At 36.4% G+C, this 19,709-nt stretch overlaps 4 protein-coding genes and 1 long non-coding RNA gene across 11 annotated transcripts in view; 2 read left to right on the top strand and 3 right to left on the bottom strand.

The window, feature by feature from the left end:
• LOC111493399 overlaps positions 1 to 8,045 on the bottom strand; it is a 631,558-nt gene extending 623,513 nt beyond the window's left edge. The window contains exon 1 of one of the 2 annotated variants that reach the window (XR_002720005.1): positions 7,991 to 8,045. This is a non-coding gene — a long non-coding RNA (uncharacterized LOC111493399). The remainder of the gene's footprint in view (positions 1 to 7,990) is intronic. The other variant, XR_002720004.1, reaches the window with a different exon arrangement.
• Positions 86 to 7,463, bottom strand: LOC111492532 (transmembrane 9 superfamily member 1-like). Its single transcript, XM_023141895.1, has 12 exons — positions 7,234 to 7,463; positions 5,820 to 6,012; positions 5,633 to 5,737; positions 4,090 to 4,107; positions 3,904 to 4,001; positions 3,667 to 3,819; positions 3,173 to 3,307; positions 2,808 to 2,974; positions 2,539 to 2,633; positions 2,058 to 2,431; positions 824 to 1,097; positions 86 to 594 (listed from the first exon to the last, which is right to left on the bottom strand). Exons 1-12 carry the CDS (start codon positions 7,342 to 7,344, stop codon positions 527 to 529), a joined length of 1,791 nt encoding a protein of 596 aa, XP_022997663.1. The 5' UTR covers positions 7,345 to 7,463; the 3' UTR covers positions 86 to 526.
• Positions 8,046 to 10,023: 1,978 nt separating the features above from the next.
• On the top strand, positions 10,024 to 12,822 carry LOC111493018 (60S ribosomal protein L5). Its single transcript, XM_023142587.1, has 9 exons — positions 10,024 to 10,099; positions 10,608 to 10,677; positions 10,758 to 10,849; positions 11,050 to 11,176; positions 11,280 to 11,359; positions 11,445 to 11,561; positions 11,995 to 12,129; positions 12,220 to 12,389; positions 12,485 to 12,822. Exons 1-9 carry the CDS (start codon positions 10,097 to 10,099, stop codon positions 12,603 to 12,605), a joined length of 915 nt encoding a protein of 304 aa, XP_022998355.1. The 5' UTR covers positions 10,024 to 10,096; the 3' UTR covers positions 12,606 to 12,822.
• Positions 12,823 to 13,134: 312 nt separating this feature from the next.
• On the top strand, positions 13,135 to 13,952 carry LOC111493312. Its single transcript, XM_023142974.1, has 2 exons — positions 13,135 to 13,405; positions 13,555 to 13,952. Exons 1-2 carry the CDS (start codon positions 13,251 to 13,253, stop codon positions 13,790 to 13,792), a joined length of 393 nt encoding a protein of 130 aa, XP_022998742.1. The 5' UTR covers positions 13,135 to 13,250; the 3' UTR covers positions 13,793 to 13,952.
• On the bottom strand, positions 13,349 to 19,219 carry LOC111492175 (ion channel CASTOR-like). 6 transcript variants are annotated; one of them, XM_023141461.1, is made up of 13 exons: positions 18,755 to 19,219; positions 18,604 to 18,675; positions 17,853 to 18,458; positions 17,483 to 17,665; positions 17,006 to 17,065; positions 16,735 to 16,938; positions 16,308 to 16,556; positions 15,537 to 15,788; positions 15,128 to 15,322; positions 14,905 to 14,997; positions 14,380 to 14,643; positions 14,057 to 14,303; positions 13,349 to 13,428 (listed from the first exon to the last, which is right to left on the bottom strand). In XM_023141461.1, exons 1-12 carry the CDS (start codon positions 19,181 to 19,183, stop codon positions 14,085 to 14,087), a joined length of 2,826 nt encoding a protein of 941 aa, XP_022997229.1. In that variant the 5' UTR covers positions 19,184 to 19,219; the 3' UTR covers positions 13,349 to 13,428; positions 14,057 to 14,084. The 6 variants fall into 6 exon arrangements, with proteins under 6 accessions (XP_022997229.1, XP_022997221.1, XP_022997214.1 ...); XM_023141453.1 differs by having other exon boundaries at positions 13,351 to 13,428; positions 14,061 to 14,303; XM_023141446.1 differs by having other exon boundaries at positions 13,388 to 13,449; positions 14,061 to 14,303.
• Between the last annotated feature and the right edge of the window lie 490 nt (positions 19,220 to 19,709).

Raw genomic sequence — 19,709 nt, 5'->3', positions numbered from 1 at the left:
AACCTTATGGTGACATGTAAACATAAGTAGGAAATGTAATTATGTAATGAAAATTGAACGAAGAATCCTTAGTAACTCATTCAAGGAAAGAAAAACAATCTTTTTTTAAAACATGTGATTTCTGTTAAGTAAAGTTAAGCATAAGGAAACTCCTTCCATTAGAGCTGTGTGTCCAAAAAATGGGCAAAGATCTGTAGAGGGGAGGGCATGAAAAAATGAATATGACCTTTATAAGCCTTAAAAAGAAACAATCTCTGCCCTTCTCATGACCGAGATATCACTTACAGCCGAGGAAATGTGAATCACAAAAGGAAAAAAAAACCAAAATTGGGCACTCCTAATGCATAAAAACCATGCACCCACAAACACTAACCCTGTGAGTTCAATCCAACAGGCGTTTGCAAGAAGACATCTCCTGCCTGCTATATATGATACAATCGCTTCCTCTCAGGATTTTCAAAACAACATCGACACGATGAAGCGCAAAGTGAAGCTAAGTGTGGTCGGCTTTCTCTTGTATCAACCCCTAATCGCACTTGATGTTTTTGTAGATCCTCCTCACGAACAAGTTGGAGCCAAGGTAGCCCACAGCTCCTGCACATTCAGAAAATTAATCACCCCGGTTCGATCGATACCGTGCTCAAGAAACATACTCATCTTAAAGAATACCAGAGGCAATCAAAAAAATGTCAACGAGTATAAAGTCCACAGTAGTCTGTAGTGGAAGTAAAAATCATTTATAGAACATGTAATTTAGAAAACAGAAGATTAAAAAGCGGATTCAAAAAGTTGCTGAAATTTAGAGAAGTATGCAACAACTCACCACATAAAATTCCCAAACCAAGACAGAACATCAAGGTATATCCAAAATAGAAGCTGGTCTGGAAGAAGCCTGACATCTTTGTCTTAACATAGTAGTAGTATATTGAGTATAAGTACACATAAACAGCGGTTGATGCAGCAGAGAAGAAAGAAGTCCACTGCCAGTGATAGTTCTCAGCATTGAGCAAGAAGTATGTCCCAACGATTGTGACACAAATAGTAACAATAATGAGAATCAGAAAAACCAGCAGCATAAAGCCATAGACATAGTACACCTGCTGACAAGAATGGAATGTTATAACTGTAAAAATCATGTTCGACATGAGGTGAATCAGTTGTGACGCTTCCAATAAATTTATGCAACTATTTCCACCAACACCAGCAACGTCAAATAATTTTTTCGGTTGTCATTTCTTGTGATAAGAAACCACAATACATTACTGCTCAAAAATACAAAAACGAAGCAAACGGAGTGAGCATTGAGCAACACCGCAACCTAACAAGAGACCTTGTGAGAAGCAATTCCAATCAAGTTCTATAATAAAGAGCAAGTATGTATCAGAAAAATTATGGGATATGCTCCAGCATAAAACAGTGTGCTGTAAACGTAAACAATCCAAAAACCTTCTACCTAGCCTTTCTTTCTTCTGGAAAAATTGTTCTCTCTCAATACTAAGAAGTCTCAAAAAAATTTAAACAGAAAGAACCAAAAAGAAAATTGATGTATGGGTTCTTGCAACAATTATATGTAAAAACAATTGTTATCTTTAGGGCATTCAACTAATAGAAAATTACAAACATCTTGGAGGGATAATCGCATAATCGTATCAAAGATCATGTTCAATTTACATGCAGATTCAAAACTATATTTTCTGCATTGTCTTCATGGTCACGACTACAAAGTCAAGTCCCAAGGTATTTTGGTTTAACTCTATGAGGGTGCCTGCTTGAGAGGTTTGGGTGGGAATGAACTAAAGAGTATTTTAAGATAAAGCGCAGTCAAGGAAGAAATTCAAAATTTGACTTAGGTGTTTGGGTTATGCAGGTGCACTATTTCTATCCTTCACATAATTTTGTAGGCCTATTTTTATTCTACCTAATTGAGGCAATTTTTGTGGATTCCCTTGGCACCTCATCAATTGCTATAATTGACAAGTTCATCATACTATTGCACTTAATAACTTGCTATTTTCACAATTAACCAACCACATGCACACAAAAACAGGGCACTTCACCTTGTAATTCCAGAAAGATGTGAAGACAAAATACATCTCGATGAAGATGCTGCCAAAGGGCAACAATCCACCCATCAATGAGACCACAGACGGCGTGAGGTACCATTTCTTCTCAGGAATTGGACGAGGGATGGTCTTCACACGGCAAGGGTTGTTTGCAGTGCCACTCCAGTTTCTTCCAACAACTGTACCGAGAAGTACCAGAGGGAAAGAAATGAAAGCCCAAATGACAAAAACAACGACCATGGTGCCAAATGGAATAGCTGCTAAAGAACCATAGAATATAGCAATCATGTTCAAAACGAAGCCGATTCCAAAGCATGTGAAGGGAAATAGAGAGGCTGTGAGGATCATCGACTTTATCCAACTTTTACCTGATGATGGAATGTAACATAAGAAATAACCACATAAGAAACCATACTCAAGCATACATTGAAGTATAAAGAAGGATAACAGGAAAATTAGTAGATAAAATGCTTACCACCATGGCGTGAGTACATTCCACCACTCACATAACCTGATAGAGATGATGTAAGTGCATAGCATACAATGAAAGTTGTGATAATTGCCCCTCTCCTGCATCGAAATGGAACCGTTGCAAGAAAAACATGACAAATGAAGAGATGAAATGAAATCAAAGAGAAGGCACAAGAGAGATTTGACATTGCATGGTTATTAATTCAATAAGTAGGCTGGCTTCGTTGTAAAGAAAAGGTACAAACTATAATAAAAAGGCAAAATATTACATACCCGACATACAACATTACAACAATTGCCAATAAGATAACGAGAAGAACAAGTACTGCAAGCTGAGCACCTGTGCCCACAACAGCTGAAAGAATAACTAGACCACGAGGAGATCTAAAAACGTCTCCATGAACAAGCTTCCAGCCAGACTCTTCATTGACATCCCGTTCCTGAAAACAAAACATATGCACACACAACGAATTGATAAGAGATCAATATTTTCTCAAACATGGAGCAAAAATTTATATTAAAAAAAACAGATATATATACATCTATGCATACGTGAAAACATAAATATACAAGTATACACACAGATATAAATAGATATATAAAGAAAGAAAGAGATCAAAAAAGCAAGGGAATATCACCAGAGTCTCCAGATCATCATCCTCCCGAGCATATTTTGCATAGTCATTTCTAAGAGTCCGCATTAATATCATTGACACCAAACCAGTAAGGAAGATGACCATCATGAAGGAGTTAAAAATAGAGAACCAATGGATCTGCACATTCAAACACATGCCGTACTTGGTTAAAATAGAACAAAGAGCCCCAAGCAAAGTAGCTACATAACTAAAACGGAAACACAAGCACAATGAACGTAAATGTAACCAGAAGAGCAAAGATACTGCACAAGAGAGCAGGGTATCCTGTTTGGGAATCCAAACATAGAAGTTGAACACTTTTTGGACAAGATTTTTCTTCTTTATTTTCTGAAGAATGCCGACTTTCCTTTTCAGGCAAACTTAGCATTTAGTAAAAATGAGAAGTTAATTAAAACTGTGCGATGACCTTTTTACAATTGAACAGGATGAGAAGTTAATAAATAAAAGGTTAAATTTATTAAAATTCAATAGAATACCTGGTGCTCAAAAAACGGATAATCCAAATAGATATCAAAGCGGCGGGTAAAAGTGACATTGGTAGGTATCCATTTGACAGAATACGTCATGTCCAAAGATCTTCCAACCTCCAGGGACTTTGGGCTTTCTTGAGTAAGATTCACATGAATAATCTACAGGACAAAAGTTTAGCTGTTATAAATCAATTGACTGAATACCACAATAAAAGTCCGTATAAAGTTTGAACTTTCACAAACCTGGTCTTTGTTGTATTTAACAATAATATTCTTATGAGTGTACAGAACATGTTTTTCATCTTCACTATTCTTGTCTGAATGCAGCTCTCCAACAAAGCCTAAACAGTGCAAAACAAAATTTCAGCAAGCCATCAACTAATATAAGAACTCTCCAATTGAACAAACTGCAGCAGGCAGAGAACATACCCCATAAAGGCAGATCATCTGAACTTGTATTTGGCATGAAAAGAATAAGAAAAAAAACATATGCATAAAACAGGAGTCAGTTTTACAATAAAGAATCAAGATCACAAGGCTACAACTAGATATAACCTGGAGGAAAAGAAAAAAGGGAAAAGAAACAATTGATTGTAAACTGCAGTTTGTTGCTAATTGAAGTTAAGGTCCAATTCAACACATTCTGCTCATTTCTTATTACCTAACCGTCAAATAATTTTTTTCTGGGCCAAAGAATACAACGTTGAGATGGCATGGAAAAACTTGAGAGTGTCTATCTGGGGGGGGGGGGGGGGGGGGGGGGCATGTTTTTTCTTTGAAAGAAAAAAAATATCTTTTTGGCCCATGAATTTTGAGTTGATTTCCATTTGGTCCCTTGGGGGAGGAGCATCCCAAGCCATAATGTCTATGCTTATAAGCTAGTGAGGTAACATGTTACTTATTTGAAGAAATAAATATCTTTTTGGTCCATGAATTTTGAATTTGATTTCCATTTGTTCCCTATGTTTCAAAATACTGTATTTTTATCTTTGACCTTTGAGTTTAGTTTCCATTTTAGTCCCCAAGTTACAAGATTTTACCGATAAATGCTCACCTTTGACCTTTGATGTTAACTTTCAACTAAATAATTTAATCGTGATGTGGAATTTTTAAATTAATAGTGACAAAATTTTAATGAAAACTAATTTAATCATACTTAATTTACTTTTTTTAAGTTAATTAATAGAAAATGAACACAAATGACTAGAAGTAAGTATTATCACATGAGCTTTTAACAATGTGTGAAACTATTGTAAGGATAACTCCCTCATCAAAATCACTTGCACAATGTGTGAAACTATTTGAAATCTAAGGATCAAATAGAAACCATACTTAAAAATAGGATTTGCTTTTAACAATGTGTGAAACTATTGTAAGGATAACTCCCTCATCAAAATCACTTACACATGAGTCCTAAGGCTTACCATCAAAATCAAAATGGTGATCGAGTTGTTGTAGTTCATTATGAAGTTAAACTAATATGAGATAAAAATCTATTGCCAATAAGAAAAGGAGATCAACAATATTGAAAGCGGTCTTGCTTTATTTCAGTTATGACGAGCAAGGTTCCCTTCTATATATCCTCCACTCCTTATGTCTAACATTGAAATTCTTCTGAGCTGGTCTCCAATGAATTTTAAATCGCACCTAGGCTAAAGGGCAAATCTAGTCCAATGAAGAGTTAAGTCACTACGATTAGGTACCCTTCTACCTTTTTTAATGAGATTAAAAAGCCCCTTTTACCAATTTATATCGTTGTTAGTAGTAAAAAAAAAGTTAGGACAATTAGTTTCCATTGTTCTAATTGAAAATGATTAAGATGTTTAACTAACTGGCCTATTCCTCAACAAGCAAGTAAGGTCGTGATGGACAGATAAATTCAATTTTAATAAATTTTCCGAAGTGAATTATATCACCATTCAATCAATTATGTATGTGCTAGCATAGCTATAAAACATTATACAGATCGTACCCATAAAGAATTCAAGCCAGTAACTGCTCTTGATTGCATCCTTGAATTGTTTAACCGTTGTTTCATCAAGATCAAGATGACAAATGGTAGTTCTGTCCACATTTCCTGCAACATGAACATATTAATGAGCAAACTGTATAGCCATGTCTAGCTTATCAGATTTAGCATAACACGAAATATTGCATACTCTGAAACTTTAATTCGATCCGACTGTCAATAAGTTCATTTCCACCAAGGACCTCACCAAGACCACCCCATTTGTGAGCAGATTCCCCAGATGGGTGACAAAATGGAAGGCTATAGTAATTATATGTTTCTTGTGGATTATTATAGGGGCCAACTTTGTTTACCCAGAGAACAACTGATTCCCCTGGGTGATACTGCAATTAATGATTATGAAGGGAGGGTAAGCAACTCGAATTAGAATCTTAAGCACTAAAAAACTTCACAAACTTTTAAACTAAACGAAAAACAGAGAAAGTTGATATCAAGCAGCATCTTAATAAATATACACTATGCAAACAAATTGCTGGAGAAGATGTCACTAAAACACGACTAAAACATAAAAGAATAATCACGTTGACCATGTTATCCAGCTAGCTAAACGTGACGTTCAAAAAGTTATGGGAAACCGGGAGTGCATGAATTAAAAAAAGAATCAAAGTTGTTGTCTTTTGTAAGTATCAGGATCTTTGGAGAACTTCTTTCTTTTACATAAAGAAAATGCCAGCTCAGACGAACAGCATGGAATCTATATAACAGAACCTTGTAAAACTACGGGAAATAAATATATATTGGAAAAGTTACCTTTACAACGTTGCTGGGATATAACATATAGAGGTTCAAATTCAAATTATTCGAGAACTGCTATAAGACCCATTTTCATGCAATCTAAGAACAAATAAGAAGGATACTGATGAATTTATGCAGGAAAAAGAGCGTGTCTTATCATCACCAACTACGATTGTGCAAAGGTGTACACATGCTTATATTGTCTTTAAGACTCTTATTGCTACAGTCAATTTTGACAGATTTCGCGGCAGACTGACTTAACGCTAAGTTTGGATCTGAACAAAATAAATTAATTGTCTAAATGCAGCAGTTGGCCCCTTGGTTTGGATTAAAAAAATTTATAGAATTCAAAAAAAAGAACACTCGTGAAGAATCCTTCATCACTGCTAGAGACTCCGTTCCTACTGCTGTGATCTGGACACCGTCGAACCAATATCAGCTGGATAGTTCAAGAAATATTCTTATATACGCCTACCTCCGCCGCAAATTGACAGTTCGCGGGTTAAATTAGAACGTGAGAAACACCAATGGACATGTGAAAACAGAAATGAGATCCAATACGGCAGTCCAGCAATAGAGCGCAAACACAAACACATTCAAAATGACAAAATATAAAACGGCAATAGAGACTAATGTCAAAAACCCGAAACCAATCAAACGGCGGCAAAAGCATCAAAATGTGCACGGATCTGACATAAAGAATCCAAAGAGAAATGGAGGAAAGACGGAAAGGTCTTGGAGATCAAGTGGCCAATTCATTGGTGTGCAGAGTTTGGTAGATGAGCTCAAAAGATAAGGAAATTGCGTACCTTGTGATCCGACTCAGAAGCAAGCGCGGGAGGAAGGAAAGAGAGGAAGAAGAAGAAGAAGAAGAAGATGAAAGGTCCTGTTAGAGGAATTCGGCGTACGGAAGAGGACATGGCAGAAGGTGGGTGGTGAAGATGGGTGGCTGTTGCCTCCGTCGCTCTCTCTCTCTCTCTCTCCAGGCCCAGGGTGCTGCACTTCCCAACAATGGAAGGTGGAAGACTGGCAATCGGCCTTTCCGAAAAAACTAAATATCATTCTATTTTTAAAATATGAAAAAATATGTTATGTTTTTTTTTTTTTCTTAGCTTTAAATTCATTTTCATATAATTAATTGTGTTTTTTATTATTTTATTTCCTCCACTTCAAAGTATTTATTTTCATCTTCCCATGTTTAAAAATTAATAAAATAAAGTAAAATAATGACTTTTAAAATACGTTTTAATCTTGTCTTTTTTTTCAAATTTATTCTAGCTTTTAAATTTTAAAAAATTAATAATAAATAAGTCACTACTTCAAAATATATATATAATACTTCTAATGTAATTTTATTTGAATATCAAAATATATATATATATAATACTTCTTTCTTTTTTTATTTGGAATTGGTTGGTAGGGTCGGGGTTTTTCTCGTTGGGTGGGTCGAGAAGTGGTTGATACGAGAGCTCCGGAACCTTATACTCTATTACCTAACCTTCCCCTATTTACCTTATGAATTAAGTCCGGAACATATTATTCTTCTTCGTTTTCAGAAGTCAAAACTCAACCGAAAACCTTCCCTTGAACTGATATTCTCTTCCCTCATTTCACTGTAAACAAGGTATGTCTCGAATCTTTTCTTTCTTTTTTTCTTTCACCTGTTTAATTGAATTCACGGTAAATAAGGAAATAAATCATTATTCAATCTTGAACTTGGTTGGACAAGGAAAAATTCAACATTAATTTGAGCATATTCTCTCTCGTCTCTATTCTTTCTGTTGGTCGAGCAGCTTGCTGAACTCCGAAACCTTTAACTTTATTACCTGACCTTCCGTTCTTCTTCTTCTTCTTCTTCTTTTCTTACTCTCGTTTGATTTAAGAAAGTAAGGGAATGAGCGAACGAAACAGCTTTATCGAGTTCTTGAATAAAGACACAAAGAAATTCTTCTTTTCTCTACCCTCCGAAAAGAGTCAAAGTCATAAGACAAAGGCATTCCAGCCCAACATACTCCGGTGAATAGGTCGAGAGAGATAGGGAGTAGAGTGGGATAGAGGAAGTCTAGTAATATGTGACTATAGAGTTTACTCTTCCTCGTGTTGAGTGAAGTCAAAAGTCAACGATAATAAGAAAATCCACGAGGATGGCTTAAATGCACTCGAGGTGGTGGTCTTCAAGCCATATTTAATTTCGATAACATCTTAGAACATCGTGGCAAAGAATTGTGCAACATTATTAAAAGTTTTTGAAATGCAGCAAATGCTTTCAAATCTCTCCTCTTTTAAAATTATTGTTGCTTCGATGTTTATTTGTGTGGAGTGCTTATACTTCATTCTTCATTATTCAGTCTGAGATCTATCATCTAATCAGTCATTACTTGTTGGTTGTCTGTCAAATTTTCAAACTATATAAGAAGTTGATGATGATTCTCTTCATTGGAGCATATTCGACGATAAACTCTAAATCTAGTCCAGTAATCTTCCAATAAATTGACAATTCGTTCTCCATAACTTACAGTCTCGTCATCCCAAACATGTCTTATGCTTCTTTCGGCATCTTGTTATCCCAAACGTGTCTTATGTTTATTTCAACATCTTGTCATCCCGAACGTGTTTCGGTATATCTTATTCGACTTTGGTTTTTAAGACAACATTACCTTGTCTGCCTTTATTCTTCATTTGCACAAGACACCATTATGTTCCTCTTCTAGAAGCGTAATTTTGCTTTTGCCAACGACCTCCCAAAGGTTTTGTTCTCGTAGATATGATGTCATGCAAGTTACCATATGTTGTAGTTAATATTGTTTAGTTTCTTGATTCCTCCGATGTCAGGAGATCCATTGTGTTGATAATACCTCAATAATACCAAACACAACCAAACTACAACCATAAAAGCATACTGATACTTCTAAAAGATCATACAACCTATACCAACTTCGTATTGATACCAAATTATTTGAAATTGCTTAGGATTAAAAACTTAGTCCGATAAAAAGGTATCTGTAATAGAAACTATACATTTTATTCCTAAAATATATAAATATTCATAAAATGCCTAAATATATATATAGATAACGAGACATTTTTATTTTATCATTTTACTAAATAATTAACTCAACTCAGCCCGCCATTTGTCACAATCGCACTTTGATAGCAGCGGGCTTGCGATTGTGCAGCATTCACTTTCCAACAACAAGTAAGTTAAGTCTATTTGTTATTGTGTTGCTTATGGCCAAGTGACGTATGTTTGAGTCTTTGGCCCTCATTCAATGTTATTTACATCTATTTATTTATTTAAAATGTTACTCTTAAAAATTAATTTTTAAAAAGTAATTGAAAAATAAATAATTATAAAATTAAATAAAAATAAAACAAATATATGTATATATAAGGAAAATTTTATTTTTTAAAATTTATAATAAATTTGAGGGACTCCATGAGATAATTGAAACTCATAAACTTTTAATTTATTTCAAGTACCTTAAAATAGATGGGCCCGGCCCAGTTTCAATAGTGAGATGGGCCGTCAGCCCGTTACGAGCAACCTAGGGTTTTATGCCCCAAAAGAAAAGAAAACCTATGGTTTATTATATAAAGGGAGTCTGCCCATTCCCCTTGTCTTCCTCCACTTCCCTTTCGGCTCCTTTCTGTTCTCGCGGCTTCAAGTCTACAATGGTGAGAGCTTCTTCTCTCCTCCTTTTGCGTTTTCCCTCGTTTTTTCTTCTTTGGTTTGCCCCACCGTTGGATCATATACCTGTTTCTACTGTCTGGTTATACGATTGAAGTTCACTGCATCATGATTCCACTGAATTTACTTTTCCCTCGCATTTTTCATCTTCGCAGTTCGTTGTGTAGTTGAATCTATATCTTACTGTTTCTGAGACGTGTATGTAGCCATAGATTTCATGTTATGCACGTTTGGACATGTATGTAAACTAATAGAGTACTGAGAGTTTTACTGGTTTCTTCAATATTTCCCCACGCACTCCACCTGAATATGAATTCTCATTTCTGCGCACTTGTTTTCCGACTTCGATTTCACATATCTGAGCTATCGTCCTTTTATTTCCTTGTTTTGGGAGCCATTGTACCATTGACTTTGAATTTGACGTCATATATTTTCTGTGGTTCGTGATATATTTTCAATGCTGGGGGTGCTTATACGTCGAGCTATTTATTGTAGGCTTTTGCCAAAGCCCAGAAAACAAAGGCCTACTTCAAACGTTATCAAGTCAAGTTCAAGAGAAGAAGAGGTAATTTTCTCCGAGATAAATAATATACGAATGTTTTGGCTTTATTTAATTTTCTGATGGCTTTGTCTGAATATTCGCAGAGGGAAAGACTGACTATCGGGCCAGAATTCGTCTTATTAATCAAGACAAAAACAAATACAATACTCCCAAGTATCGTTTTGTTGTTCGATTTGTATCCTACTAAAGATTTTAATCCGAATATTTTGTAGAAATTTACCAAATGTGTGCAAGGACGTGGATGATCGTTGCTCTGTAATGGTCAAATGGAAATAATTTGTTCTTGTCCTTCTAATTTCTTTATATTAATTACTTTAGTAAGACACCTACTTTAATGCACATCTTGGGACGTATGTTCTTAACGGATTTCAATAGTCAAACAAAGACGTTACAGCTCAAATTATTTCTGCTAGCATTGCCGGTGATTTGGTCCTTGCTTCAGCTTATTCTCATGAGCTTCCCCGCTATGGGCTTGAAGTTGGTCTCACCAACTATGCTGCAGGTGTGTTTTTAATCCTTTTCATCATTTTATTCCTTGTATGTTTTCATTTTGAATGTTCCCCTTAATCTATCTAGTGTTTGAACAATTCTTTATAACTGCATAGCATACTGCACTGGACTTCTCTTGGCTCGACGTGTCTTGAAAATGCTTGATATGGATGAAGAATACGAGGGCAATGTGGAGGTATCTTGAATCTTAACCATTTTTTTTATCTCTATATCTATCATATTTTCAATTCGCTTAACATGCCATGACCTTGCATTCATAGGCTACTGGTGAAGATTACTCAGTTGAGCCAGCAGATACAAGAAGGCCATTCCGTGCTCTCCTTGATGTTGGTCTTCTCAAAACCACAACTGGAAATCGTGTTTTTGGTGCTCTTAAGGTACCTAGTGACTGCGTATTCAACTTCTAGTTAATCAGTAAGCTGATATTATTATCATCTCTTAAATAGATTAAGATTTTTTCTCACCAATGCTTTATTAAAATGTTGAATTCATGCTGTGTTGATAGAGTTGGCATTTTAAATATGATCTTATTTCAAGGACAACTGGTTTCCATTGTTATTTAATATCGTTATATTCTACATTTGCGTGTGTTTCCATTACGTTCGAACTAATATTTACCGTTTATTGCCAGTCTATTGAACATCTTCTGGGTTTAAAACCATTTTGTTTTCCTGTATTTTTTCAGTCTATTATAGTTCTGTGCCCGAGTGAAATTGATAATGTAGAAGCTGTTCTCATCTTGTGATGATTGTTTGTCTGTGAATTTGTGGTTTGTCTGGCTTGCAACGTATCTCAATTTGTTAAACGCAGGGTGCTTTGGATGGTGGATTGGACATTCCTCACAGCGAAAAGAGGTTTGCTGGTTTTTCCAAGGATGGTAAGCAGCTTGATGCTGAAGTTCATCGTAAGTACATTTTTGGTGGCCACGTTGCTGCATACATGAGGGTATGTATACCTTATCTGAAAGATGGTTGTTATTTCACTCTTTAAAAATGTTATCAACAATGTTTGCCTTTCCGTTCATATGCCTTTTAGACTTTGATGGAAGATGAACCAGAGAAGTATCAATCTCACTTCAGCCAATACATCAAGAAGGGCATCGAGGCCGATAACATTGAGGGACTATACAAGAAAGTTCATGCTGCCATTCGTGCAGACCCTGTAGTCAAGAAATCTGACAAGCCACAACCCAAGGCACACAAGAGGTAGAAATGGTGCTCGGGTCTTTGGAAATTGATTGAAATTGTTCCTAAGAGGCTTCTGTCTTAATATTTCCTATTGGTGGGTTTTTGAATGACAGGTACAACTTGAAGAAGCTGACATACGACGAAAGAAAAGCCCGCTTGGTTGAGCGTTTGAATGCGCTTAACTCTAAAGCTCATGCTGATGAGGATGACGACGATGATGAGGACGACGAGTGAAAGATAAAATTATGAAACAACACAAGTTGGTGTCCACATTCAAGGATTTTATTGCAGTTCTGCTATTTCTTATTAAGTTACGTTTGTTAGTCCAGAACTTTTCACATCTCTGGATTGTTATGTTACTTAGATTATTATACTTCTGCTAGTCTTGACTTTGCGTCACTTTTGAGAGCCAGCCATAATCTCTTCTAATGCAAATCAAGTTTTGACTTCAGCACCTCATGCCAATTTTTCTATCAATTTCCTCAAGAAATTAGATTCAGCCATTAAATTTTATAACATATATTTCTTTTGTCAAAGGATTTCTTTTTCATCTTTCAAGTAATTTTTCATTCATGAGGCAAATTTTGGAGGTTAAAATCATTTAATTAAAAGATTAAGAGAGTAGTGAGCGCTACTGTTTGTTCTAAGGTTATGGTTCGATCTCTCTCAAAATTTTCCAATCCAAAATGGGAAGAGGAATTGGGTGTAGGGCCCACAACTACAGCGCCTTATCCACAACTGACCAATAGATTTCGATATTCATACTCTTCAGAAGCCAAACGCGATATCCTCTTTGATGATAGTCTGTTTGATTAAGCACTAGAAATGATTGTATAATTTCCTAAACTCCCGCATGGTAATGTGAGAGATTGAGAAACAATGGCACATTCACTATCTTCAATATCCGCCACTGCTAATGCCACAGCCGCCAGATTCAGCAACCCACGATGTTCCACCTGTCTCAGGCTTCCGAATCTGCAGGCTCGCAGCCACGCGTGCAATCAAACTGCACGTACCCATCTCATCTCCCGCAGGTACAACCATTTGTTTCCTATCACTGTGCATCCAATGCGACTATCTGTTAGTCGTACCAGTCATTACTTGAATATATCGCAACAGTTTTTAGATTCAAGGATGGTCTAACACGAAAAATTCTGTGTTCGAATTCCTCTTCAAATTGCAGGAACGCTGCATTGATCTTGACAGGGGCAATGCTTGGACTGAATAATGTGGTTGTCCAGAGTGCAGAGGCGGCTGCCAGGAGGCCGCCGCCACCTCCCCCGCAAGAGAAGAAGGACCCCAATCTGAGTGGAGTTCAGGCAAAAGTGCTAGCTAGCAGAAAGAGGAAGGAAGCCATGAAAGAAGCTATGGCCAAGCTAAGAGAGAGAGGGAAGGCTGTTGACCAGCCACCTCCTGAATAATTTCTCTGAAACATAAACACTTTTTGATGCTTTGCCTGTCCCTTCGGATTACTAGTCTACCTGAATAAAGAGTGCATATTGTATTAACAACTCCAAACAATTGTTTAAGGCTATGACCTTGGATAGGATGTGTTCTATAGATTGTACTGAGTTCTAAGTGTAAGTCATTTGATTGAGATTATTCTAAATTCGGTTTTTCAGATGGAATTAATTTCTGAATTCTATCATGAAAATCAAATCACTGAAATGATGAAGAAGAATCACTTACTATATAGAAATGGCACTACGAATGTCATTCCTTTTCGGCTATCACTACAAAAACATCTCCTAGATACCACTTCCGTCGCTCATGCTTGGCTGGAGGGTTGATAACAGCTCTTTCAGCGTGAGCTGAACGGTAACCAATCACGATCTCTCTTCGCTGTCGAGCTCGTAAAAGTACTTCATAGAAACTCAGTTCCTCCCCTTCACGAAGGTACAGATCAGCTTGCCTTATATGCAATTCATTACCCTGATAATAACAGAGAAGCGGTAGGTTAGGAAAACAACCAATTATGTTTTTCCTTATGATTGAAAAGTAAAAATACCTCTTCTGCAAAGAGCTCCTCCAAAACATCATTTATTTGACGATCTTCAGCCACCATGGCTAAGGCCATACTGACAAGTTCATTTGACAATACATAGTCACTGATTTTTGACATTGAAAGCAGATTTTTAGTTCTTGGATCCAGAATTTCACTTATAATAACCGATTTATCAGAAGCCTGCTGCATTTCTCCAATCCAGGAGCCTTGCGAGACACTTCCCCTGTATGTCACAGTCTTAGCACCTCTGACTGGCATACGCTTAGCCTGCAAAAACCACAAATCTGATTGAACAAATGACCAGATGGAAAGATGAAAATCTTATCACGTCACAGCAAAAAATGCAATAAGACTCTAAAAGCAAGATTTTTATGGCAATAATATGTATGCATATTCTAGACTATGAAACAAAAAAATAAAAAATAATAAACCATAAAGACCAAAGAATTTACTCCCATGAGCATAGCTAGAGCAGTTAATGCCATACAAGAAGCTAATATATTTAACATCAAATCTCAAAAGAAGTACCTGAATATCACGTATTAGCAACAAGGTTGCTAGAGATCTTGAATCAGCTTGAATTGCTGAATCCTCTACAGATTCATCAGCAAGAATCAAGATCTGTACAGATTGTGGTTATGTCACAACAGAATAAAATACAAAAAAGAGAATAATTCACTTTTAACAGTAACAAAGTAGTTTTCTTCTCATACTTGGCTTCTAGGGTGAGAAAAGAAATCATGCTACTCACTGAATCAAATGATTCCAAGGGAAGGCTTTCCAAATGACGCCTAATGACAGCATTTCCCTCACGGTCAACCAAAGATATATTCTCCAATCGGCTGATATCAAGACCGCCATCAACAAGTTTCTTTTCCCTTTCATTCTCAGGAACATCATTGAACATCCAAAGCTCTGAACCCGGAGCTAAAAATGCATCCAATACCTATAATGGTAGAAACCAATGTGGACAATAAAGAGCTCATTCCAATAAATGAAGCAGCATGCATGGATTTGTAAAAGAAGAAAGTACAAGCATGAAATCTACTCTCAGTAGCTGAAAACGAAAAATGTGAAAAATGACAATGATCATGATGTGAACGCTAGGACCTGCACCCAAGAAGCACTGGGAGCATGTGCTTAGATCTTATTAACATTACCATAATCATATCCTCCATATCTCGCCGCCAACCACACAACAGGATTCTTTCAGCAGATTTTGGAACAATAAAATCTTTGGGAAGACTTCCCCTCCAAACCTGCAGCATCCAATGCCAAAAAGAAAGAATTAGAGCTTTAATAAAAGCACTCACCACAATCATATCGTCAATGTCTCTCCTCCATCCACAAAGTAGAATCTTCTGTGGCTTTCTTGTTGGCCTTGCAATATGAATGAACGATGTTTCTCCTACCTGAATGATCAAATTAGTTATAATATTGTAAGTTTTAGTTGTAAGGTGTTTTTCTCACTTCTATCCATTATAGGAATCATCCAAAGAAAGCTATCAGAGCTTTTATTTAAATAACTCTGTCTCTCTCTCTCTTTCCTCCATCCACAAAGTAGAATCTTCTGTGGCTTTCATGCTGGTCTTGGCAATAGGCACAAACAAATAATGCTTTCTCTCTCTCTCTCCAGATTGCCCTTTGTCAACATAGTTTATTTGACAAATAAATCCATAAAATTCCCTCATAGGTAAGCTCGGGAGTGCCTATATATCGATCTAATTCCTTCTCTTGCATTTTGAATTCGTTAACCAAATCCAACCACCAACACCCCACCCCTCCCCCCTAACTGCATGACTGTAAAATTCCTAAAGAGACGTTGAAATATAAAATACCACTACAAGAAAGGAAAGCAAGCAATACAGTAGCAGAAAGTGAATGACGTTAGTATGGGGGGGAATGAAATTTCTACAGGGAAATGAAAGCACCGTAGGTAATGCAGCTGGTGCGTAAGTATCATCATCCTCTGCTATAACAAGAACTTCATCACCTTCTTGCAGGACATATGAGTCCTCAGGATTCAGTACAATTTTACCACCTCGTGATGCAACCTTGATTCCACAAGGAATTGCATCAGGAAAGCTGATCAATACGTCCTCAAATTGCATGCCATTCAATTGTGGCCATCTTTTGATGTAGAATTCACAGTTTTCAAAACCAAGGATATCTTCCCAAATCTACAACCGCATGAAAAGAAATACACGAGTCACTCATAAGAAGGTGTAGAAAAGAATTATTATATGAACTAATAAGGCAGAACATACATTTGATCAATGAGAATAACGTTGAGAAGCATGGAGATAATATTTTATTCCATCTAAAAAAGAAAACAAGATCGTTTAACTTGATAAAAACCTGAGCAAGTCCTGGCTGGCGAGCACATTGAATCATCAGGCGACCAATCACATCATGAGCCACAACAGTTTCAACAAGCTCTCCACCAACAAGTTTAACAAGAAGCTCATTATCAAGATCACTAAGTTCCACCACTATGTGTCCTCTCAGACCTTCTTTAACTCCAGTTAGACTTAAAACAGTTCTCAATGCACGGGCATCACTCTGCGACATACATATATCAAATAAAAATCGATCATCAAAACTCAATGATACCAATATTTCCACTTACTTGATCAGCATTTCCATCCTCAGCAATGACAACAATTGCACGGGCCTTTGACACTGAGACCTGTATACATGGCGGCAGAAAAAATTCTAATGTAAATAATCATATGCACATTTGGAAGTTTATGGTATTCATGAACCATAAAGACAGACTATCACGATGAGAAGATGCTCCTGATTAAAAGCCTAAAGAGGCTCCTTTTCGCTGTTGTACTTTTAACCATTCACAAAATTTTTAAAATTTAAACTAGCAATTAGTCACTGGTAGAAACACTATCAAAATCCGTAAGTCGGGACAGAAGCTAATTTCTTTTCCTAGTTATGATTCATTTGATGACTCTGACTTCATGTTAATAAACTAAAGATTTTAGTTTGGTTGACCAAGTACAGGGGCTACAATTAGTTTGAGTTATTTAGAAAACTTATTGACAGATGGAAGACAATATCAGCACCGCAACGTTTGTGCATTACATAGAAGTACCTTCTTCAAGTCTGCCAGAATTAATGGGCTTCCACTTCTGCATATAACGGAGGTTCCCTTAAAATCAAACTCCATTTTAGCAATGTCAAGTTCCATCTCTTCTTTGTCTCGTTCAGCCATCACCACAACAGTTCCTCCTCCTAAGCTCTCATTGGCTATAGAAATCTGATTCAGAAGTGACCCCTAGATCCATGTAATAGCATTGCAAACAGAAAAGGAGAAGAAGATGAATTAGCAATGTGATATAACTACTTTAAGCACCACATTTTGCATCAAGTAATTATTATAAAAGCATAAACCATGCAACTTATTTCCACAACATTTAGTAAATGAAATATCAGCATAAGACGAATAGAAATTAGATTTTTACCAATTTGTCGCTCCATCCAAGGATCAAAGTGTGATTTTGTTCAACAACCTCACTTCTTCCTTTTCTAAGTGAGTCGAACCTTTCAGATATTGAATCGGATACAAGGCCAAGCATCATAGCAAATATTAACATCCCACCGAAGCTAACGGAAACTGAAACTAGCCTTGGACCAATACCTTCAGAGTTGGCGTGGTTTCCAGAATCAGCAACATATGTCCAAGATAACCAAAGACAATCGACTAAGCTATCATCTGTCACTCCAAATAGTGCTAAACCTCCAAGCATAATTAGTTGTAGAGTTGCTATCAATAATGCCAGTGGCTTAGCATATGGGTGAACAGAGAAAAAAACATCCACCTTATACAAAAGCTGCTTATTGAGTGAAATTTCTTCCAAATTGTGCTCCAGTGATCTTGATTTAGAGTCAATGTACTTGAGGATAATAATAGGAGCCAACAGAAGTGTAAGAGATGTGATTAAGGCTAAAGTTTTTAATCTTTTATCCATAAAATCAGCAAGTTCGTCCGGTGAACGTACATCATCTTCACTTCCAGAGTCGAACAAATTACACGCTCGTAATTTGATGTTAAGATTAGAAATCCGGGCCTGCAGGTGGAAAGCAACTTACATAAAAGGAGTAACAAGCGCAGGCAGTGGAAAAGCCCGTTGAATTCATAGAAAAAAGAAAGGTAAAAAGCTATATGAAATGAGAGTCAGATTCCACCGAAATCGTAATTTGCAAACTGAGTACCTCTAAGCCGTTGACTTGCTCCTGTAAAGATGAGTTTTCATGCAACAATGTTGCAAAAATCACGATAAAAATCTACACAAATACAAGCACGTCAACTTCAAATCGTTAATAACTCAAGACACGTTGAAAGAGATGGAGAGCGAGAACAAACCGACGCTGCAATAGCCAAAAAACGCCATCGAACTTTCAGCGTACTGTCAAACGACCTAAACAACCGCGAGGTATCAGACACTTTCTTCGCCGAGCTCGAGACGTCGGACTGCTCCAACTTCCGTTTCGAAGAAAATTCCAATTCGGAACGTTTAAGCGACAGGTCGCTGCGGCGATCGAAATCAATTCTCCGACGAGTACGAGCAAACTTGGCATCATTACTGGTCGATGAACACGAATGCGAATCAGAAATACACGACGAACTCTTCCGATACCTCTGATGATCGGCATAGCGCCGCGATATCCGAGAAGTTTCAGAAAATCGACGGATGTAGGTTTGAGATTTGGCGGGGTAAGACTGTACGAAGGATTGTGGAGGGAAGAACCAGTCCCTGCTCGAGGAAGGAGATGATTCAGAGTCAAGGGACATAGCGGGAATTATTTAGAATGATTAGGGTATTTTAGAAATAAAAGGAGATGGTTTCCTTTTTGTAGTCAGTCATTAATATCGTCAATAGTTATAAATTTAAAACATAGTCCAGATCAATATATTATTGTCGTTGACCTGTCATTGTCTGGGCCCCATTTTTATTTTTTATTTAATGGATAATTGCATTTAGAAAGTCGCAATTTACAATGCCCGGACGACATCTTTATTTCAGTCGTTCAACTAATTCATTTAATTTTTTTTATATTAAATAAAAATAATCTTTTTGTTTCTTTAGGCGTTCATTATTTTTCTTTTTCCGTTTAAATTAATTGAAAATTGGAAAAGTTTGAAAGAATTCTGTTAAATTTAGTTAGACATTTTATTCCAGGGTTACAGTCTAATCTAATTCTATTCTATCATATATATATATATATATATATATATATATATATATATATATATATATATATATATATATATATATATATATATATATATATATATATATATATATATATTTTTTTTT

The sequence above is a fragment of the Cucurbita maxima genome, unplaced genomic scaffold, assembly GCF_002738345.1.
Source record: "Cucurbita maxima cultivar Rimu unplaced genomic scaffold, Cmax_1.0 Cma_Scf00001, whole genome shotgun sequence".
Classification (NCBI taxonomy): domain Eukaryota; kingdom Viridiplantae; phylum Streptophyta; class Magnoliopsida; order Cucurbitales; family Cucurbitaceae; genus Cucurbita; species Cucurbita maxima.
This window is presented reverse-complemented; position numbering and strand designations above follow the sequence as displayed.

Bases quoted from the DNA above. Each gene is read 5' to 3' on its own strand.
- LOC111493018 (XM_023142587.1), top strand. The intron at 11,360-11,444 runs GTATCTTGAATC...TTGCATTCATAG, and splicing joins AATACGAGGGCAATGTGGAG to GCTACTGGTGAAGATTACTC. The intron at 12,130-12,219 runs GTATGTATACCT...TATGCCTTTTAG, and splicing joins ACGTTGCTGCATACATGAGG to ACTTTGATGGAAGATGAACC.
- LOC111492532 (XM_023141895.1), bottom strand. From the start codon at position 7,344: ATGTCCTCTTCCGTACGCCGAATTCCTCTAACAGGACCTTTCATCTTC. The intron at 2,634-2,807 runs GTATGTAATATT...ATTTCGATGCAG, and splicing joins GTTGTAATGTTGTATGTCGG to GAGAGGGGCAATTATCACAA. The intron at 595-823 runs GTGAGTTGTTGC...CTGAATGTGCAG, and splicing joins TGGTTTGGGAATTTTATGTG to GAGCTGTGGGCTACCTTGGC.
- LOC111493312 (XM_023142974.1), top strand. From the start codon at position 13,251: ATGGCACATTCACTATCTTCAATATCCGCCACTGCTAATGCCACAGCC. The intron at 13,406-13,554 runs GTACAACCATTT...TTCAAATTGCAG, and splicing joins ACCCATCTCATCTCCCGCAG to GAACGCTGCATTGATCTTGA.
- LOC111492175 (XM_023141461.1), bottom strand. From the start codon at position 19,183: ATGTCCCTTGACTCTGAATCATCTCCTTCCTCGAGCAGGGACTGGTTC. The intron at 15,323-15,536 runs GTAATGTTAATA...CTACCATTATAG, and splicing joins ATATGGAGGATATGATTATG to GTATTGGATGCATTTTTAGC. The intron at 14,998-15,127 runs GTGAGTAGCATG...CAATCTGTACAG, and splicing joins CCTTGGAATCATTTGATTCA to ATCTTGATTCTTGCTGATGA.